We start from the raw sequence: 15,806 nt of genomic DNA, 5'->3' as shown, positions 1-15,806 counted from the left end.
GTTGCAGACAGCTCACATAAGGACATTGGGAAATGGTACTGCCATAGTGATACTTGCTGCTGCTGCTGCTAAGTCGCGTCAGTCGTGTCCGACACTGTGCGACCCCCTAGACAGCAGCTCACCAGGCTCCCCCATCCCTGGGATTCTCCAGGCAAGAACACTGGAGTGGGTTGCCATTTCCTTCTCCAATGCATGAAAGGGAAAAGGGAAAGTGAAGTCGCTCAGTCATGTCAGACTCTTAGTGACCCCATGGACTGCAGCCTACCAGGCTCCTCCATCCATGGGATTTTCCAGGCAAGAGTACTGGAGTGGGGTGCCATTGCCTTCTCCGATAGTGATACTTAGTCTTCTACAAAGCAAAACCATATACCCAGTTATTTTTTCAGTGACTCCTGAATTCAACAGACCCAGGAGAAAAGTATTTCAAGTACCTACCGTGTATCAGAGACACTTTTCTAGACAGTGAGAACAGATTAGTGAAAAAACAATAAAAGTCCCTGCTGTCATAGAGGTTATACCTACTGCAGGTTTAACTTACAAATAAGTAATATATTTAGGGTGTCAGATGATGCTATTAAAAAAATAATAATAATAAAGCAGAGAAAGGGGTCAGGAAGGGCTGGGAGGCAAGGGTGAGGCTTTTGCAATTTTAAACAAAGTAGTCAAAATGGGTCCCCACTGGTAATTTGACATCTGAACGGAGACCTAATGAAATGATGGAACAAACCCTGTGAGTATCTAGGGAAAGTTTCCAAGTTAAAGGGAGTAACAGCAAGCACAAAGCAGGACTGTGCCTGGCTTACTGGAGCAGCAGTAAGGAAGCCAAGGAGTGGAGAAAGCAAAGGGAGAATGAGATGGAGACGAGATGGTGACAGTAATGTGTTTTCTGTCCCAGCAAAGACATTAGCTTTTTCTCTGAAGTGGAAAATCACTAGAAAATATTGAGCAGAAGAGTGACATGATTTAACATTTTAATAGGATCACTCTGCCTGTTATGTTGAGAACACAAGAAAGCAAAGGCAGAAAGCAAGCTGTTTGCCTGGATCATGGTGATAGCAGTGGGGGTGGTAGTCACACTCAGCTGACAGAATTTGCTGATAGATGGGATGCAGGCAGAGCATGATGCCCAGGGTTTTGGTCCAAGCAACTTAAAGAATGTAACTGCAATTTACCACATTGAGAAAACAGGCTGGGCACTTGCGAGGGTATAGTTTAAGAGGAGAAAGAGCCAAAAAGGATGCTGCCAAGCCTCAGTTTCTTCATTTGTATAACTGGGATAATAATAGTACCTACCTCATAGAGTTGAGAGGAATAAATAAAATAATGCAAGTAAAGACAAATAAATGACTCTCGGTCAGAAGAACAAAATATTTACATAACTTGTTTTAAAACTGAGGTGTATTTTTTTCATCATACAAAAATAAAACTGTAAAACAGGGTATCTTTAGGTTAATAAGTCAAAATTCTTACTTCAATATTGGATGATAGGGTGGTGCCTTTTCTCCGAGACGTCTCCTTTTTTTCACAAGATTCTTTGTTGGACATTTTGCAAAGCTAAAAGAAACATCAAAAACACATTATGTGTGTGTGGGTTTTTTTTTTTAAACCATTGCTACAACAAAAACATTAGAAATCATACTTATTTCAGTTTCTTAAAGATTGGAGTTTTATAAAATAATTTTTGTATTTTACTCATTCTCAACATGATAGGATTGTCTCATTTTTCCACTTTATTTATATTCTGCCTCATGACCTGTTCCCTTCCATCAGGGTGGGGATGGTTACCTTTTAAGAAAAACTCTCAAAAGTATGCCCTTAAGGCAAACCTCTCTCTAGCATTGCATTCCCATTTTCAATTGCCTGCAGGATTATTATATTTTGCCCCACCCACACCTCAAAACCAATTAGTCATTAAGTCTTCATTTTCTCAATACACCCTCCATCTCTCACTGAGTGAGACATCGGGCAAAACACATACATTTTTTGAGTCCTAGTTCCACTATGTGTAAAACAGAGATAACTCATCCGAGAGGGTTTTTCAAAAACTCAAATGAAACTATGGATGTAAAAGCACCTTGTACAAGATAGTACACAGTAGAGTCTAAAAAAATACTGGCTTCATTAATTGTCTTTTTGCTAGCCCCTAAGCTTCTTGAAGAGTACGCTATATTGAAAATTTAGGGGGTGTTCATAAATGCCCTCTGAGTAAATGAGTAGGTGAATTTTTCTTTCCCAGAATAGTGATTGTTCATTCTGAGTCACTTCCAACTCTTGCTCACTGCAGTCCCTCTGTCCATTTCTCATCCCAGTCTCCCTTTTCCAGCCCGGGTCTAGATCAAGTCTATATTGCTGTTACTGACAAAAAGAAAAAGGAAGAAAGAAAACTATACACAGTCAACCCCAATGGTCATAAACACTTTAAAGATAGTATATATAATCATCCTGTACTGGAACACAGAGGCCAGAGATTGGGAACATTACCAGATTTGCTGGGGCAAGAACATATAAAGGGGTCCACAAGCAAAGTCCAAAGGAGAGTTTATTGCTGCTAGTGCTATGTCTTCCATGTGACACAGAGATGGTAAAGAACCAGCCTGTGATGCAGGAGACCAGAGTTCGATCCCTGGGTCAGGAGGATCCCCTGAAGAGGGAATGGCAACTCACTCTATTCTTGACTGATAATCCCACGGAAAGAGGAGTCTGGCAGGCTACAGTCCATGGGGTTGCAGAGTCAGACATGACTGAACAACTAACGCACACACACACACACAGAGTGATTAAGTATTGATGCTAAGAACATAATAAAGACTAGAAACCAAGCAATTACAAGTACTCCTGGTCAAACATGATCACAGTAAGTGGAGTTCTATAAAAGAATGATCAGTTACACTAAATCAAACTTGTAGAATGTTTTGAATAATATGGAAGAAAGAAAATACTGAGACCAGAGATCTAATAATAATGATAAAAATTAATAAAACAGTCAACATATACTTCTAAGGACAGATTCTAAATTACCCAGAAATTTTGCCTTTTAAGATAATTCATGGCAATAATTAAATTCACAGTTGAGCTTCCAGATTACAGGAATAATCTTCATTTTTTCCTTCTTGTTCCAAGGATCCCATTCCATGGGGAGAAAGGCATAAGGAAAAACAATAACTTTCATGAAATAAATTGCTTAGAGGTAATGGGCTGGGTTTTTTACCTTTTACAATTTAAACCCTTTCATGTTGTGCTTTGAACACACACACACACACACACACACACACACACAAACAATTGGAATCTATTATCCATAAGACAAATCAGAAAAAAAAATACTGCAGAGAGTAGACTATCAAAAGAAAAACACCTATATATGTACTGTGACAAACTATACTAGTGTACCATTCATACCAATGTTATGGAAATCAAAACATAAACTAAATGAGTGGAGATTTCCTGTGCTGGCCTGCTTCCCAACTGGCTCCTGATCTCTGCTGCCACCATCTCTTATGATGTTTTCTCTCACAATAAGTAGAGATGACCTGTGTAACCAACAGGATATATTTATTTATACAATATGTGGCTAGGTCAAATAACACACTGTGGCTTCTGCCTTTCTCTGTCTTGAATTGTTTACCCTAGGAAAAGCCAGCCACCATGTCATGAAGACATTCAAGTAACCCTAGGAAAAGCCCACCAAGGAAGAGCTGAAACCTTCTGCCAAAAATGGACTTATAGGCATGTGAGTGGGCCACCCTTGAAGCTGATCCTACAGCCTTAATCAAGCATCCACTAGGCAGCATCCCTTTCAAGTATCTCACTGCAATGTTACAAGAGACCCAAAGGCAGATACACCCAGCAAGCCATTTCTGAATTCCTGACTCATAATCCACTGTGGGGTAAGAAGTGTATTGGTTGTCTTAAGCCATAAAGTTTTGAAGAACTTACGCAGCAATAGATGAGTAATATACTCAATATAATTTTTCAAACTTTGAAGATGCCTTCTTTAGGATGGCTCAAGAGCAGGGACTGTGCTTGGGACTTCTGATTAAAATTTCCACAGAAAACACAGACTAAAAATCTAGCCCTTTTCATCTTCTGGTTTTCAACTGGTATTAATGAAACTGACATCCTAAATCAAGCTTTCAATTATCCATCCATTCTTTCACAAATTAAAACATCCCTGGTTCCTAGATGATGCATAAATATCCACTACTCATGCCTGCAAACTATAATGGTATTATCCCATTTTTAATTAACTGTTAAGACCAGTGAGGCAGTATATACATGCAGGAATACTAGTTAAAAGTTGTGGATGGGGCCACTAAGAGGGCTTTAGAATCACAATTCACAAAAACTTCCATGCGATAAATTGTTTAACTGGGGAGGAGAGAAGGGGAAAACCCCTCCACGTATACTTTCTAAGTACTGGGAGGGAGGACCACATTCCTGTTTTGAGTTTCGAAGTGCCAAAACTATCACACTCGCTCTCCCCTGGGTACTGAAAACAAATAGAAAATAAACAGACCAAGAAGAAAACCATTATGTATCACCTTTATTAACTAGGAAAACCGAACGGGAAGTGGGAATACCTGAAACTAAAAGAGGAGTCCCTCTCCCTTCCTGCTTCCTGTAACATTCGGACCAGTGTAGGCAGAGCAGTCAGAAAGCAAGGCACTCCTCTTGCCTCCCGCAGTGGCCTTGAAGGAGCGCACCTTAAACTAAAGCAAGCTCGGAGAGTAAAGAGAAGTACGGAGGCCTGGAAACTTAACAGACGCCTTGAGGAATCTGAATCGCATCAGTCAAGTGCCCTGAAGCTCCACACATTCAGGAGCCTTGGATATTAAAAGCCTAAGTGTAAGAATAGGCTCTTCTCCCGACTTCTGCTGCTGCTGCTGCTAAGTCGCTTCAATCGTGTCCGACTCTGTGCGACCCCATGGACGGCAGCCCACCAGGCTCCCCCGTCTCTGGGATTCTCCAGGCAAGAACACTGGAGTAGATTGCCATTTCCACCCCACTCCTGGGCCCCAGCAATTCACCATCCACAGGAATCTTACAGCCACAGCGTGGCGCTGCTATTGGGAATACGTAGGTTAAAACAACACGTAGCTTCCCTGGTGGCTCAGAGGGTAAAGCGTCTGTCTACAATGCCAGAGACCCGGGTTCGATCCCTGGGTTGGGAAGATCCCCTGGAGAAGGAAATGGCAGCCCACTCCAGGACTATTGCCTGGAAAATCCCATGCCGGTAGGCTACAGTCCATGGGGTCGCAGAGTCGGAGACGACTGAAGCGACTTAGCAGCAACAGGAGTGGGGAGAAGAGCCTATGCTAACATTTAGGCTTCACTCACTTCACTCACTCAGGTTAAAACAAAATTAAAAGGAAAACAGTGTTCAGATCATGGTGTGGGTGAAGGCGGGAAACGAAGAGCAGACCCCTATCTCGAAGTCCACCTGACTGACAAGCGGCCCAGAAACCGCCTAGCCCCGCGGACTCGGGTAGAAACACACTGCGCCGAACCCGTGGCAAGAGGCTGCCCGGAAGGCAGAGCCGGGCCAGAACCACACCCTTCACAGAGCAGGCTCAACCCCGGGTCCGCCCACAGAGTCGCCCCGCCCAGGCTCGAGGGGCCGCCGAATCCTCCGTCCGTCCCGCTGGCAGCCCCCTTTCGGTCCCAGAGTGAGGCAGAGAGAGTACCCACCGAAACGTCAACTAACCCCTCGACTTCCCTACGTTCCTTACCAGAGCCCGAGCCGGTAGCGATTTGGGACGCCCAAACCATGGGAAAGGGACCCCGAGCGCGACGCCCGATGGGAAATGTAGTTCTGCGCTCGGAAGGTAGCTGGCGCTCGAACGCTCCGGAGCGTTTGTTTGAAGTGAAGTGAAGTCGCTCAGTCGTGTCCGACTCTTTGCGACCCCATGGACTGTAGCCTACCAGGCTCCTCTGTCCATGGGATTTTCCAGGAGCGTTTGTTTAGCTTTAACATTTACTTCCTCCGAGGCCTTGGAACCACCCCCTGCTCCGCTCCGCTCCGAGCGGCGCGGTGCACGCTGGGTATTGTAGTTTTGGTTGGGTTCGGTGGTTGACGGCTAGAACGGAGACGCGCGGTGGAAACGGAACTCTCTGACCTCATTGGACGCTGTCCCCCAGCATGCTCCTGCGCAGGCGGGGCTGGCGTCGTAACGCCTCGGGGAAAAGGAAGCGGACGGGACCGCGAATTGCTGCCTGTGGCTTTTAATTTTTCTGCTGACTGGATTTGGTCACTGATTCTTCATCTTTTGTCTGTTGCACGCATCTCGCCCTCCCCATTTGCTTCCCCACTTCTCGGATCCGGCCCTCGGGGCTTTCACGCCAGTTCTCTCACTCCGCCCTGAGCCCCTGCTGGTCCCCGGGCGGGCCTGGCAAGGAGGCGGTAACTATGGAGAACATGGCGGAGGAGGAGCTGCTGCCCCGGGAGAAGGTGGAGGTGGTCCAGGTCCCGGTCCCGACCCCGACCCTGGACTCGGCTCGGGTCCCAGCGCCGGCCCCGGATTCGGCTCCGGTCTCGGCCTCGACCCCGGCCCCGGCCTCGGCTCCGACTCCGGCCTCGGCTCCAGTCCCAGCCCCTGCCCTGGCCCAGGCTCCGGCCCTGTCCCCGTCCCTAGCCTCTGCCCCTGATGAGGCTGAAAGCAGTAAGTGCAGGGAGGCCCAGATCTTTCTGCCGCAGGAGAAGCAAGAAAGTGCGCCTTGTTGGGGAGTAGGGGAGGCCCTTCTTCACTGGAATGGTTTTTACGGGGGAAAAAGCAGTTTTAGCGAAATGAGGGGAGGAACGAGGGACCCGTATAGCGGTAAAAACGGGTACAGGGTGGGGGACGGCATCTCCACACCTCGGGGATCTCACAGGGAAGGATCTGTGGAGGCCAGTGGTGCTGCAGGTGGAGGGAAATAATGGGATCGTGGACGTCTTCGTTAAAGGGGGTCTTTTTCTGGTACAGAAATTAGAAGTTACACCTCATTTGGTAGTTTCCCTCAGCCTCGTCTGCCATATTTCCCTGTGTCCTTTAAAATATAATAGAGTAACCGAGTTTACTGTAGTAGGTGCTAACTGCCAAGATTTAGAAACCGTTGCTGTCAATTAGGTTTTATGTCTCGAAATAGACACGAGATGGGGTTTTTCTCATTTTTTTTTTTAGCAGCTTGCCTCCAAAAAGAATTTGAGGCTGACGAGTAGTATAAGATAGAGTGACTAAATTATAGATGTTTTCCCTCAGACGTAAATACCCATTCAGTTTTGTACGTTTCTCCAAGTCGGCTGTCGAGAATTAATAGCCTGTATTAATTGTGCTTGCATGTTTTATAAGTGATGGTTTATTGGGCCATAAAGGAATTTAAAAGGTTGATAAGTAACAGTTTATCAAGAATCGTCTGAACGTTTTAAAACGTAAGCTCTGAGAAACTTTTCTTTAAAAATTTTGTCCCCAGATTGACCTTTATGCTTTTTCTGAATCATAACAATAACAAAAATCTTAATTTGTTGTCTTTCCTACTTCTAAGCCAGTTTTGAGATTAATGTGTAAAAAACATTTGGATAGTTATAATCTAATAGAATTATTTCTGCAATTTTTAAACAACATACAGATTGCTATAGTAAAGAGTAGGGTGGATCACGGACGGAAAAGACAAAGGTCAGAATTCCTTAGATAGGCCTCTCCTCATCAGGGAAGATCACAGCTAGTTAAGTGCTAAATAAGGCCAGTTGTTTCTTCCCCAACTGCAATGGGGGAAGAGCAGATACACTCCAGAGTAAGATATCCTCCTCAACTCACCTCTAGAAGTGATCTTTTTATGTTAATCAGATGTGATTGAGCAGCTTTAGGGGATGTAGGCTTTCTCCGCTTCCCTACCATCATGAATATGTTAAACATAGTTTGGGAAGATTTATTCAGATATTCCCAAATTTATGAGTATTTAATTTGAAGAATGTGTGATGTTTGAAAAACCTGAAAATGCATTTCTGGAACAAAGTGATTAAGAAATTGGAAATGCATTAGAAATGTATTAATCACATTTAAAAAATTACTTTTAGATGGTCTAGTTAGCCCTTTGAAATCAGTCTCATATAGGCAAGATGAAGATGGCATAGCTGAAGTAGAATTGAAAATTGAGGAAGAAAAAGAAGTTTTAAAAGAACCGCCTAGCATCTTGGAATCAACTGATTTAATAAGAGGTTTGCCTATTGACTTATGGATTATTAGTGTGTTACAAAAAGATTGAGTGATTTTAAGTACAGATTGATATCTACTGTCTTGAACCAGAAAGTGACTTTAGAGATGTACACAGGCATTTTCATGAATCTTTAGACAGATCTTTAGAGTTTTCTTCAGTAGTGGACTATAGGATTTTCAGTTTTCTAACTTAAAAATGGGCCCCTTTCACTTACTCTGTACTCAGTAGTTAGAATGATTGCAATAAACACATCGTTATATATCTTGTTTGACACACACAGATCTTTGAAGTATGGAAGCCAATGATTTCAGATTAAATAGGTTGGTTTGTACATATGGATTCATTGCCTGAATCTTACTGTCTGACCCAGTAATTAAAAGTTTATCTGTTTATAGAAAGTGACTGAACAATACCTGCTATAAGAAATTAACCAATAGCATTTGTTGCTGTTTGTGTTTCTCATTTTGGATTTAGTTAAAATGTATTTTAATAAATTTTAACAGGAATGTCTGATAGGGCTGAATTGAATTCCAAAGTTTTGACTCAGTGTGCTACTGCACCCAAAAAGACTAATAATTTTTTTTTTTAATGTATTTTAAAACTAGTGCCTACTGTGGGCAAGTTACTGCACTAGGCATTTAACATAGCCCTTGGCTTCTTACTGCTTATTTGTAGATGAGACAAACAAGAATATAAATTACACAGAAGAGAAACAAAGCAACTGGGAGTGAAGCTTGGAGAGCAATAGGCAGGAAGAGCAGTGTGGAGAAATTATATAATCTAATTATGTAATATTGAAGAGCCTTGTGGTTTATCCCATTGACTCCTAACTCATTGGAAATCTTTTCCTATCAGTTACCATCTCTTGAGTCTTATATATTCAGAATTCTATTGTTAACATTTCTTTCCATAGGGCTACAATATTCAGGTCTCTCCATCCTTAAAAAAAAAGAAGCAAGTTAAAATCCCATCTCTCTCTTTTTTTTTTTTTAATACTAGCAGATTTCTTGAAAAAAGTAATCTGTGCTGATTTTCTGTACTTCATTTCTCTTTCCAGTTCTATTTGTACTCTAAAAACTCCTCACTGAACCTTCTTAAAGGTCTCTAGAAACTTACTAAATACTAAATCCAGTAGTTTTTTCTTGATCTCTACAACTATTTGTGATATTTACTGTTAAGCACTACTCTTTTACAGTCCCTTCTCTCCTGGCTTGTGTATTATCTTGATTCTCCATACCATTTTTTCTTTTTGAAGCTACCCTCTTGATTCCTTTTCCTCAACATCTCCTATACATATATTCATCCCTCCACACCTCACTTCAAAATTGTATCCATTTTTGTTAATCAGTAGTAGATTAAGTGGCATTGGGGAATGCATTCCACATACTTAAGAATATATTAAATATATTTTGGAATGATTTATTCATTCCAAAATTTACAAATATGTAATTTGAAAAATGTATAATATTTGAATAACCTGAAAATGTTTTATTGGGACTGAGTTTTGGCTTTTTTATCCTCAGTTTCAAAACATTTCCCCCTAGGCTTTCTTACTGATGCTCTTAGTTTCACCTAACATGCGTATTTATGAGTTATATCTATTCAGAATCCCTCCTGACCTTCCACTACAGTTCAGCTGCCTACTGGACTTGAGTACCTAATTCCAGTAGTAATCAAACACATTGTGTAAAAAACTAAATTCCCATTCTCTTTCCTCTTCCTTTCTGCCAAAACTGTTTTCCTCTTCCTTTTTATTGGTTAATAGTACTTGTATCAAAATCTCAGTCATTCTTTAACCTTCACTCTTTCACATCCCAAGTCCTCTGCTGTTTTTTTTACCTTCTATTTTCTAGTACCTTTCCATTACTAATTTCTCACCTCAATTATTGATCGTTGGTACTACAACTACAGTTTCTGAAATGCATTCAAATCATATCATTTATTTACTCAAAAATCTGAAAAGACTTAACATTACCTAAAGAGTATAGTTCAGACTGACATATAAAATTTATGCCTCCCATGATCTATACTACATTTTTGGCTGCATTATCTTTCTACCAGCTCTATCCCCCAAATGTACTACTTTCCAGCCAGCAGTGGTAGGGAAGTGGCTATATAATTTTACACCACATGCCTTTGTTTATTTCAGTTATAAGATTATTTCAGTTTATAAGGCCAGACACCAAATCTCTACTTACTGAAAATCTGTTTATACCTTAAGTCTTGGTCAAACGCCACTTCAGTGAAGGCTTCTTAGCAGCACTTGTTGGAATGAGTTATTCCTTCCTCTGTATACCCACATCATATTACCTTTACCCCTAAGTGTTCATTCATCTTGCCTTGTGTTACAGTTAGTAGTTAACGTTTATCTCTCACCCTATTGAAAGTTCTTTGAAAACAGGAAACCTGGCTTCAGTGTTTTATACAGACTAGAAACATTTTCTGTAAAACTATATTGAATAAAATTTGAAAGCTGTGAGGTTATGCAGTGGCAACTCTGACTTCTGAGACACACTTGCCATTTTATAAACTTGAGTTTTCTGCCTAGGTACTAAAGCACTGTGCTATAGGAAATGAAAGTGTAAAATTCTGTGTGATGTGATAAAATGAAACTGAAGATGGAATACATATTGTTAAAGCATAATTTTCTGACTCTTCAACTTTCCTTTCAGAGAGACACATCTCAATTCAAAGGCAGCTTGCTGATTTAGAGAAGTTAGCTTTTGTAACTGAAGGGGATTGTGACTCTGCCAATTCACTGAACTCAGATAATCTTGATGCAGGTATTTCCATCTTTGGAGGGTTTCTGGTTTGTTTGTTTTTTTTTTTTGGTCAGTTTCTAATGATTTGTCATCTTTCTACTCATGAAAATTTTGGTAAGCATGAACTTGTTTATTTCCAAACTTAGGAAATGGTACCCGTCTACATGTAAGGGCACTGTGAGATAAGTTATTTCACAACCCCTCAAGGAAATTACAGTCTCATGGATATATAAGGGCTTTGTTAGGAATTAACGTTTTACTATGAGTAACAGAAATCCAGAAAATCGTATGAGTGAGTGAAGTCGCTCAGTTGTGTCCGACTCTGTGACCCCGTGGACTGTAGCCCACCAGGCTCCTCCGCCCATGGGATTCTCCAGATTCTCCAGGCAAGAATACCGGAGTGGGTTGCCATTTCCTTCTCCAGGGGATCTTCCCGACCCAGGGATTGAACCCAGGTTGGGGCTTTTATTCTCTCATGAGAAAGAAATCTCAAGACTGGCAAGGTAGAGCTGGTACAGTTTCACAGTGTTGTTAGTGCCCTGAGTTCCTGTCATTCTACACTTTACCGTCCTTAGTGCTTGGATTCCATCCTCAAGATCTCCTCATGGTTTTTTGAAGTAGAGAATATATTTTAAAAATTGTGCTTATACTTGCTATGTGCTATATGTGAAAGATATTTGCTGGATTAAAAACTGATTTATTAGGACTTCCCTGGTGGTCCAGTGGCTAAGCCTTCGTGTTTCTAATGCAGGGGGGCATGGGTTGGATTCCTGGTCAGGGAACTAAGATCCCACATGCCACACAGGATGATCAAAACAAAAACACCCTGGTACAGTCAAATAAATTTTTTAAAAATTCAGTTACTGTTTCTGTATGTTTTATTGATTTGAACCTGATTTGAGTTTTTTTAGTACTACTAAAGTTTTTATTAAGATACATTACATTTCTAATTAAATGAAACTTCCATTTGATGATCCATAGTCTTTTTAAGAATATGTTAATAAGGAAGAATTTAACAAATTCAGTAATAGAGTGTGTGCTGTGTGCTTAGTCAGTCATATCCGACCTTTTGTGACCCCATGGACTGGAGCCTGCCAGGCTCCTCTGTCCATGGGATTCTTCAGGCAAGAATATTGAAATGGATTGCCAGGCCTTCCTCCAGGGACTCTTCCCAACCCAGAGATCAAACCCACATCTCCCACATTGCAGGTGGATTCTTCACCATCTAAGCCACCAGGGAAGCCCAAAGCCACTGTAACAGGATACAGAGTATTGCATCCAGTCTACCCCTTCCTTCTTTCATTTTTCTAATTCCACATGTTAGCCGTTTTAGTTGCTGCTAGAGTAGAATATCAGAGCTGATACTTTTGTCTGTCTAGCTCCTCTCCCTCTATAAGTGTGACAACAGCTGCCTTTTCCCCTGCCCAAAGTGCAGAACGACATTCTTTCTGGAAGGCATTTTGCCTGGGGTGATATCATGTAGTTTATCATTTCCTCATCCTCTCCATATCCGGTGGTAATAGGGATATCAGCTCGCCACAGAGAGGAGAGTTTTGGGGTAAAAATCAGTGACTGACCGTGTCCTAAAACAATTATTGTTAAGTACCTGCTGAGGCAAGAATGACTTCACCTTAATAAATGTTAAGAAAGATGTTATCTAAGGGGTGTGTGTGTGTTTTGAGAGGCAAGGGTGAGAAAGGGTCCCCTGTTAACTTCTTTTGTAGCCAAATTTAAGCATGAATAGCTGGTATATTCTCTGCTTTATTGGTTCTTTTTTCATTAACAGGAAACAAACAGGCTTGTCCATTGTGCCCCAAGGAGAAATTCAGAGCTTGTAATAGTCATAAGCTTCATCGTCACCTTCAGAATTTACACTGGAAAGTCTCCGTTGAATTTGAAGGTTTGTATTTTTGTGCTTACTAAAAAGTGATGTAAATGAAATTCAGGATTTTGTACTAGTTTTGGAATTTTACTGACAACATAATCAAGTATCTTCAGTTTAAAATTATGAAGGATATAATGCCCATCTTTTAATGTATTTATTAATAAAAGACCACATAGTTCTATAGGCAGTAGATATTTATGATGCCAGTGTTTAGTTTGGCAAACCATTATTAAGTATCTGTTCTGTGCTGGGTACTTGGCTTGGCCCTGAAGGTCCACATTACTTACTGAACCATGTTTCCATAAGTTTTACTTTTCCTTTTTTTATTAGAACAACTACAGTTTTTAATTAACTATGATTAATATTAACTCCAGTAATAGTTTTGAAGGTATAATAAAAATAAAACAAGAAAATAATTGGTATAAATATTGGAAAAGAGAAGATAACATCTCTTTTTTTCCCTGCTGCTGACTTAAAAATAAGCAGAGTTAATGAGAGTTTTTGGAATAATGGTGAGATATAAATATTCAAAATAAAAATCAGAGCCTTTCTCTACTCTGGATAAATGGAAATGAGGGAAAAAGCAGTTACAACAGTGACAAAAATGGCACAATTTGAGGGAGTAAGTTTAACAAGAGGATTCAAATGAAGAAATGAATGAAGTTGTAGGACAAAAAACACGATTTTACCAAGTTAAAAGACTTCCTAGGAAGAGTGATTTATTGTTAGATCCGAGGTAGTGAATTATGGATTATATGTGTTTAGTTACTTAGTCATGTCCGATTCTTTGTGACCCCATGGACTGTAACCTGCCAGGCTCCTTGGTCCATGGGACTTCCCAGGCAAGAATACTGGAGTGGGTTGCCATTTCCTTCTCCAATGGATGATATATTATAGCCTTTTTTTAAGAAAGAAATTTAGCAACATTTAAGAAATTTTAAATATTTTTCCACCAGGCACTCCCTCTGCTAAGAGTCAAGGAAGCAATAGACAGAGATGTGCAAGAATGTTCACTGCAGCATGTGCTTAGAAACAAAAACTTGGAACTAAAAATCAGAGATGATTGAATAAATTATGGTACAGACCATGAAATATTATGCAGCCATTGAGAAGAGTGTATTAGATCTATACTAGCTTGCTTGGAAGGATTTTCATGGTAAACTGAAAATAGCAATGAAAGTGAAGCCACTCAGTCGTGTCCGACTCTTTGGGACCCCATGGATGGTAGCCTACCAGGCTCCACGATCCATGGAATTTTCCAGGCAAGAATACTGGAGTGGGCTGCCATTTCCTTTTCCAGGGGATCTTCCCAACCCAGGGATTGAACCCAGGTCTCCTGCATTGCAGACAGACGCTTTACTGTCTGAGCCACCAGGGAAGCCCGAAAATAGCAATATATATGATAAAAACAAAAATACTCCCCTCCCCCCAAAAAACCCTAAACATGTATATACTTAAATTTGTATATCATTATGCAAGTATACTTACTGAAATGTGGTTATCTGGAGTTTAAACCAGACTGAATAAAATAGTCATTATAAGACACCCCAAAAAGAAGCCAGAACTAGACCAGAGCTATTTTCTTAGTGTTATAGTATTGGTAAAAGGTTATCACTAGTTACTTAGAGAAAAAGTGAATTAGAAACTAATTCAGAAGTCATACTATCTTATGTTTTATTATTTATAAGAATGTATAGTAAACCATATTGACTTCTTAACAAAAAAAGATCTCATTTTAATTACAAAGATAATTAAACCAAGTAATTGCATGGTTTAAGCCATTGTTTAATCTTTGGTCTCTCTCCTCCAAGTTATTCTCTTCTGTTTGATGGTTCATGGTATTTCTTTACTGTCATGTTCTTTAGGCTGTTGCGTTCTTTCACATGATGGTGATCTGGTAGATGGGGAATATGATAGCTTTTGTCTTTGTGAACAGGCTTCAAAGTAGTTGGCAAATATGTTGAATAAGATCTGCTGAAGGAATAGAAATGAGATGAAGGACAAAATAAGAATGCCTTACCTAACTGGAGAAGACTGCATTAGATGTGAGAAAGAAGAACATGTCTTCAGATTTAGCCATACAGCTGTTGAGATGCACCTAGTGGAGGCAGCCTGGAGGGCACATAAACCTGGAAAGGTTTGGGCTAGAGATACATATTTGGGAGTTATCAGAATATAGATGGTATTTAAAGCTGAAAGTCTGGATGGAATGACCTTAAGAGTACATATAGGTAGAAAAGGAAATGGTCCAAGGTCTGAGTCCTGAGACACTTCAACATATACAGCTAAGAAAAATGATTGGATGTAAAGTGAACCGAACTAGAAGTATGAGAAGAAGGAAGTTAGAGATAAGTATACAGTTTTTGAGTTAGGAGTAACTGGAAGGCTTTATTATTCATTAAAAAAGTGAAAAAAGAAACCTGGTTCAAGAGTCAAGTGAAAAGTTTAGTCCTTGACAGTAGGTTTTGTTTTTTAACGTTTTTTGGTTACACTGGGTCTTCATTGCTGTGCGCAGGGCCACTCTGTTGCAATGTGTGGGCTTCTTGTTGCCGTTCCGTGGCTTCTCTTGTTGTGGAGCCCAGGGTCTAGAAGCATGGGCTTCAGGAGTTGCGGCACCTGGGCTCTAGAGCTTAGGCTAAGAAATTGTAGTGCACAGACTTAGTTGCTCTGTAGCATGTGCAATCTTACTGGGCCAGGGATTGAACCCGTTTTCCGTGGATCCGTGGGCAGATTCTTATCCTTTACATCAGTAGGGAAGTCCTTGACAATAGGTTTTGAAATAACCACTTACATGTCTTGAATGGGCAATTGGAAGTAGAGATCTGGCCCTCAGGAATGAGTTGATAGTAGAGCTATAATTTGGAATTCCTTCTCATAGGGGAGATAGTCGCAATCATGAAAGGCATTCAAGTTAGTCAGGAAGTGAGAAAAAATTTATGTAGCAGATCCATCATACAGAAAACCTA

General features: G+C 40.7%; 2 protein-coding genes across 4 annotated transcripts in view; one reads left to right on the top strand and one right to left on the bottom strand.

The window, feature by feature from the left end:
- SWT1 (SWT1 RNA endoribonuclease homolog) overlaps positions 1-6,021 on the bottom strand; it is a 102,542-nt gene extending 96,521 nt beyond the window's left edge. For both annotated transcript variants that reach the window (XM_069546289.2, XM_069546288.2), the window contains exons 1-2: positions 5,730-6,021; positions 1,471-1,554 (exon numbers count right to left, since the gene is read on the bottom strand). In XM_069546289.2, coding sequence (XP_069402390.1) covers positions 1,471-1,545 — 75 coding nt within the window. In that variant the 5' untranslated portion in view covers positions 1,546-1,554; positions 5,730-6,021. The remainder of the gene's footprint in view (positions 1-1,470; positions 1,555-5,729) is intronic.
- Positions 5,819-15,806, top strand: part of TRMT1L (tRNA methyltransferase 1 like) — a 37,048-nt gene continuing 27,060 nt past the window's right edge. Inside the window, exons 1-4 of one of the 2 annotated variants that reach the window (XM_069546290.1) lie at positions 6,148-6,659; positions 8,054-8,194; positions 10,866-10,976; positions 12,742-12,855. In XM_069546290.1, coding sequence (XP_069402391.1) covers positions 6,407-6,659; positions 8,054-8,194; positions 10,866-10,976; positions 12,742-12,855 — 619 coding nt within the window. In that variant the 5' untranslated portion in view covers positions 6,148-6,406. Of the gene's footprint in view, positions 6,660-8,053; positions 8,195-10,865; positions 10,977-12,741; positions 12,856-15,806 lie in introns of both variants that reach the window. The other variant, XM_069546291.1, reaches the window with a different exon arrangement.

The sequence above is a fragment of the Ovis canadensis genome, chromosome 12 (genome assembly GCF_042477335.2).
Source record: "Ovis canadensis isolate MfBH-ARS-UI-01 breed Bighorn chromosome 12, ARS-UI_OviCan_v2, whole genome shotgun sequence".
Taxonomy (NCBI): Eukaryota; Metazoa; Chordata; class Mammalia; order Artiodactyla; family Bovidae; genus Ovis; species Ovis canadensis.
The sequence above is the reverse complement of the archived record's forward strand: the minus strand, read 5'-3'. Positions and strand labels throughout refer to the sequence as shown.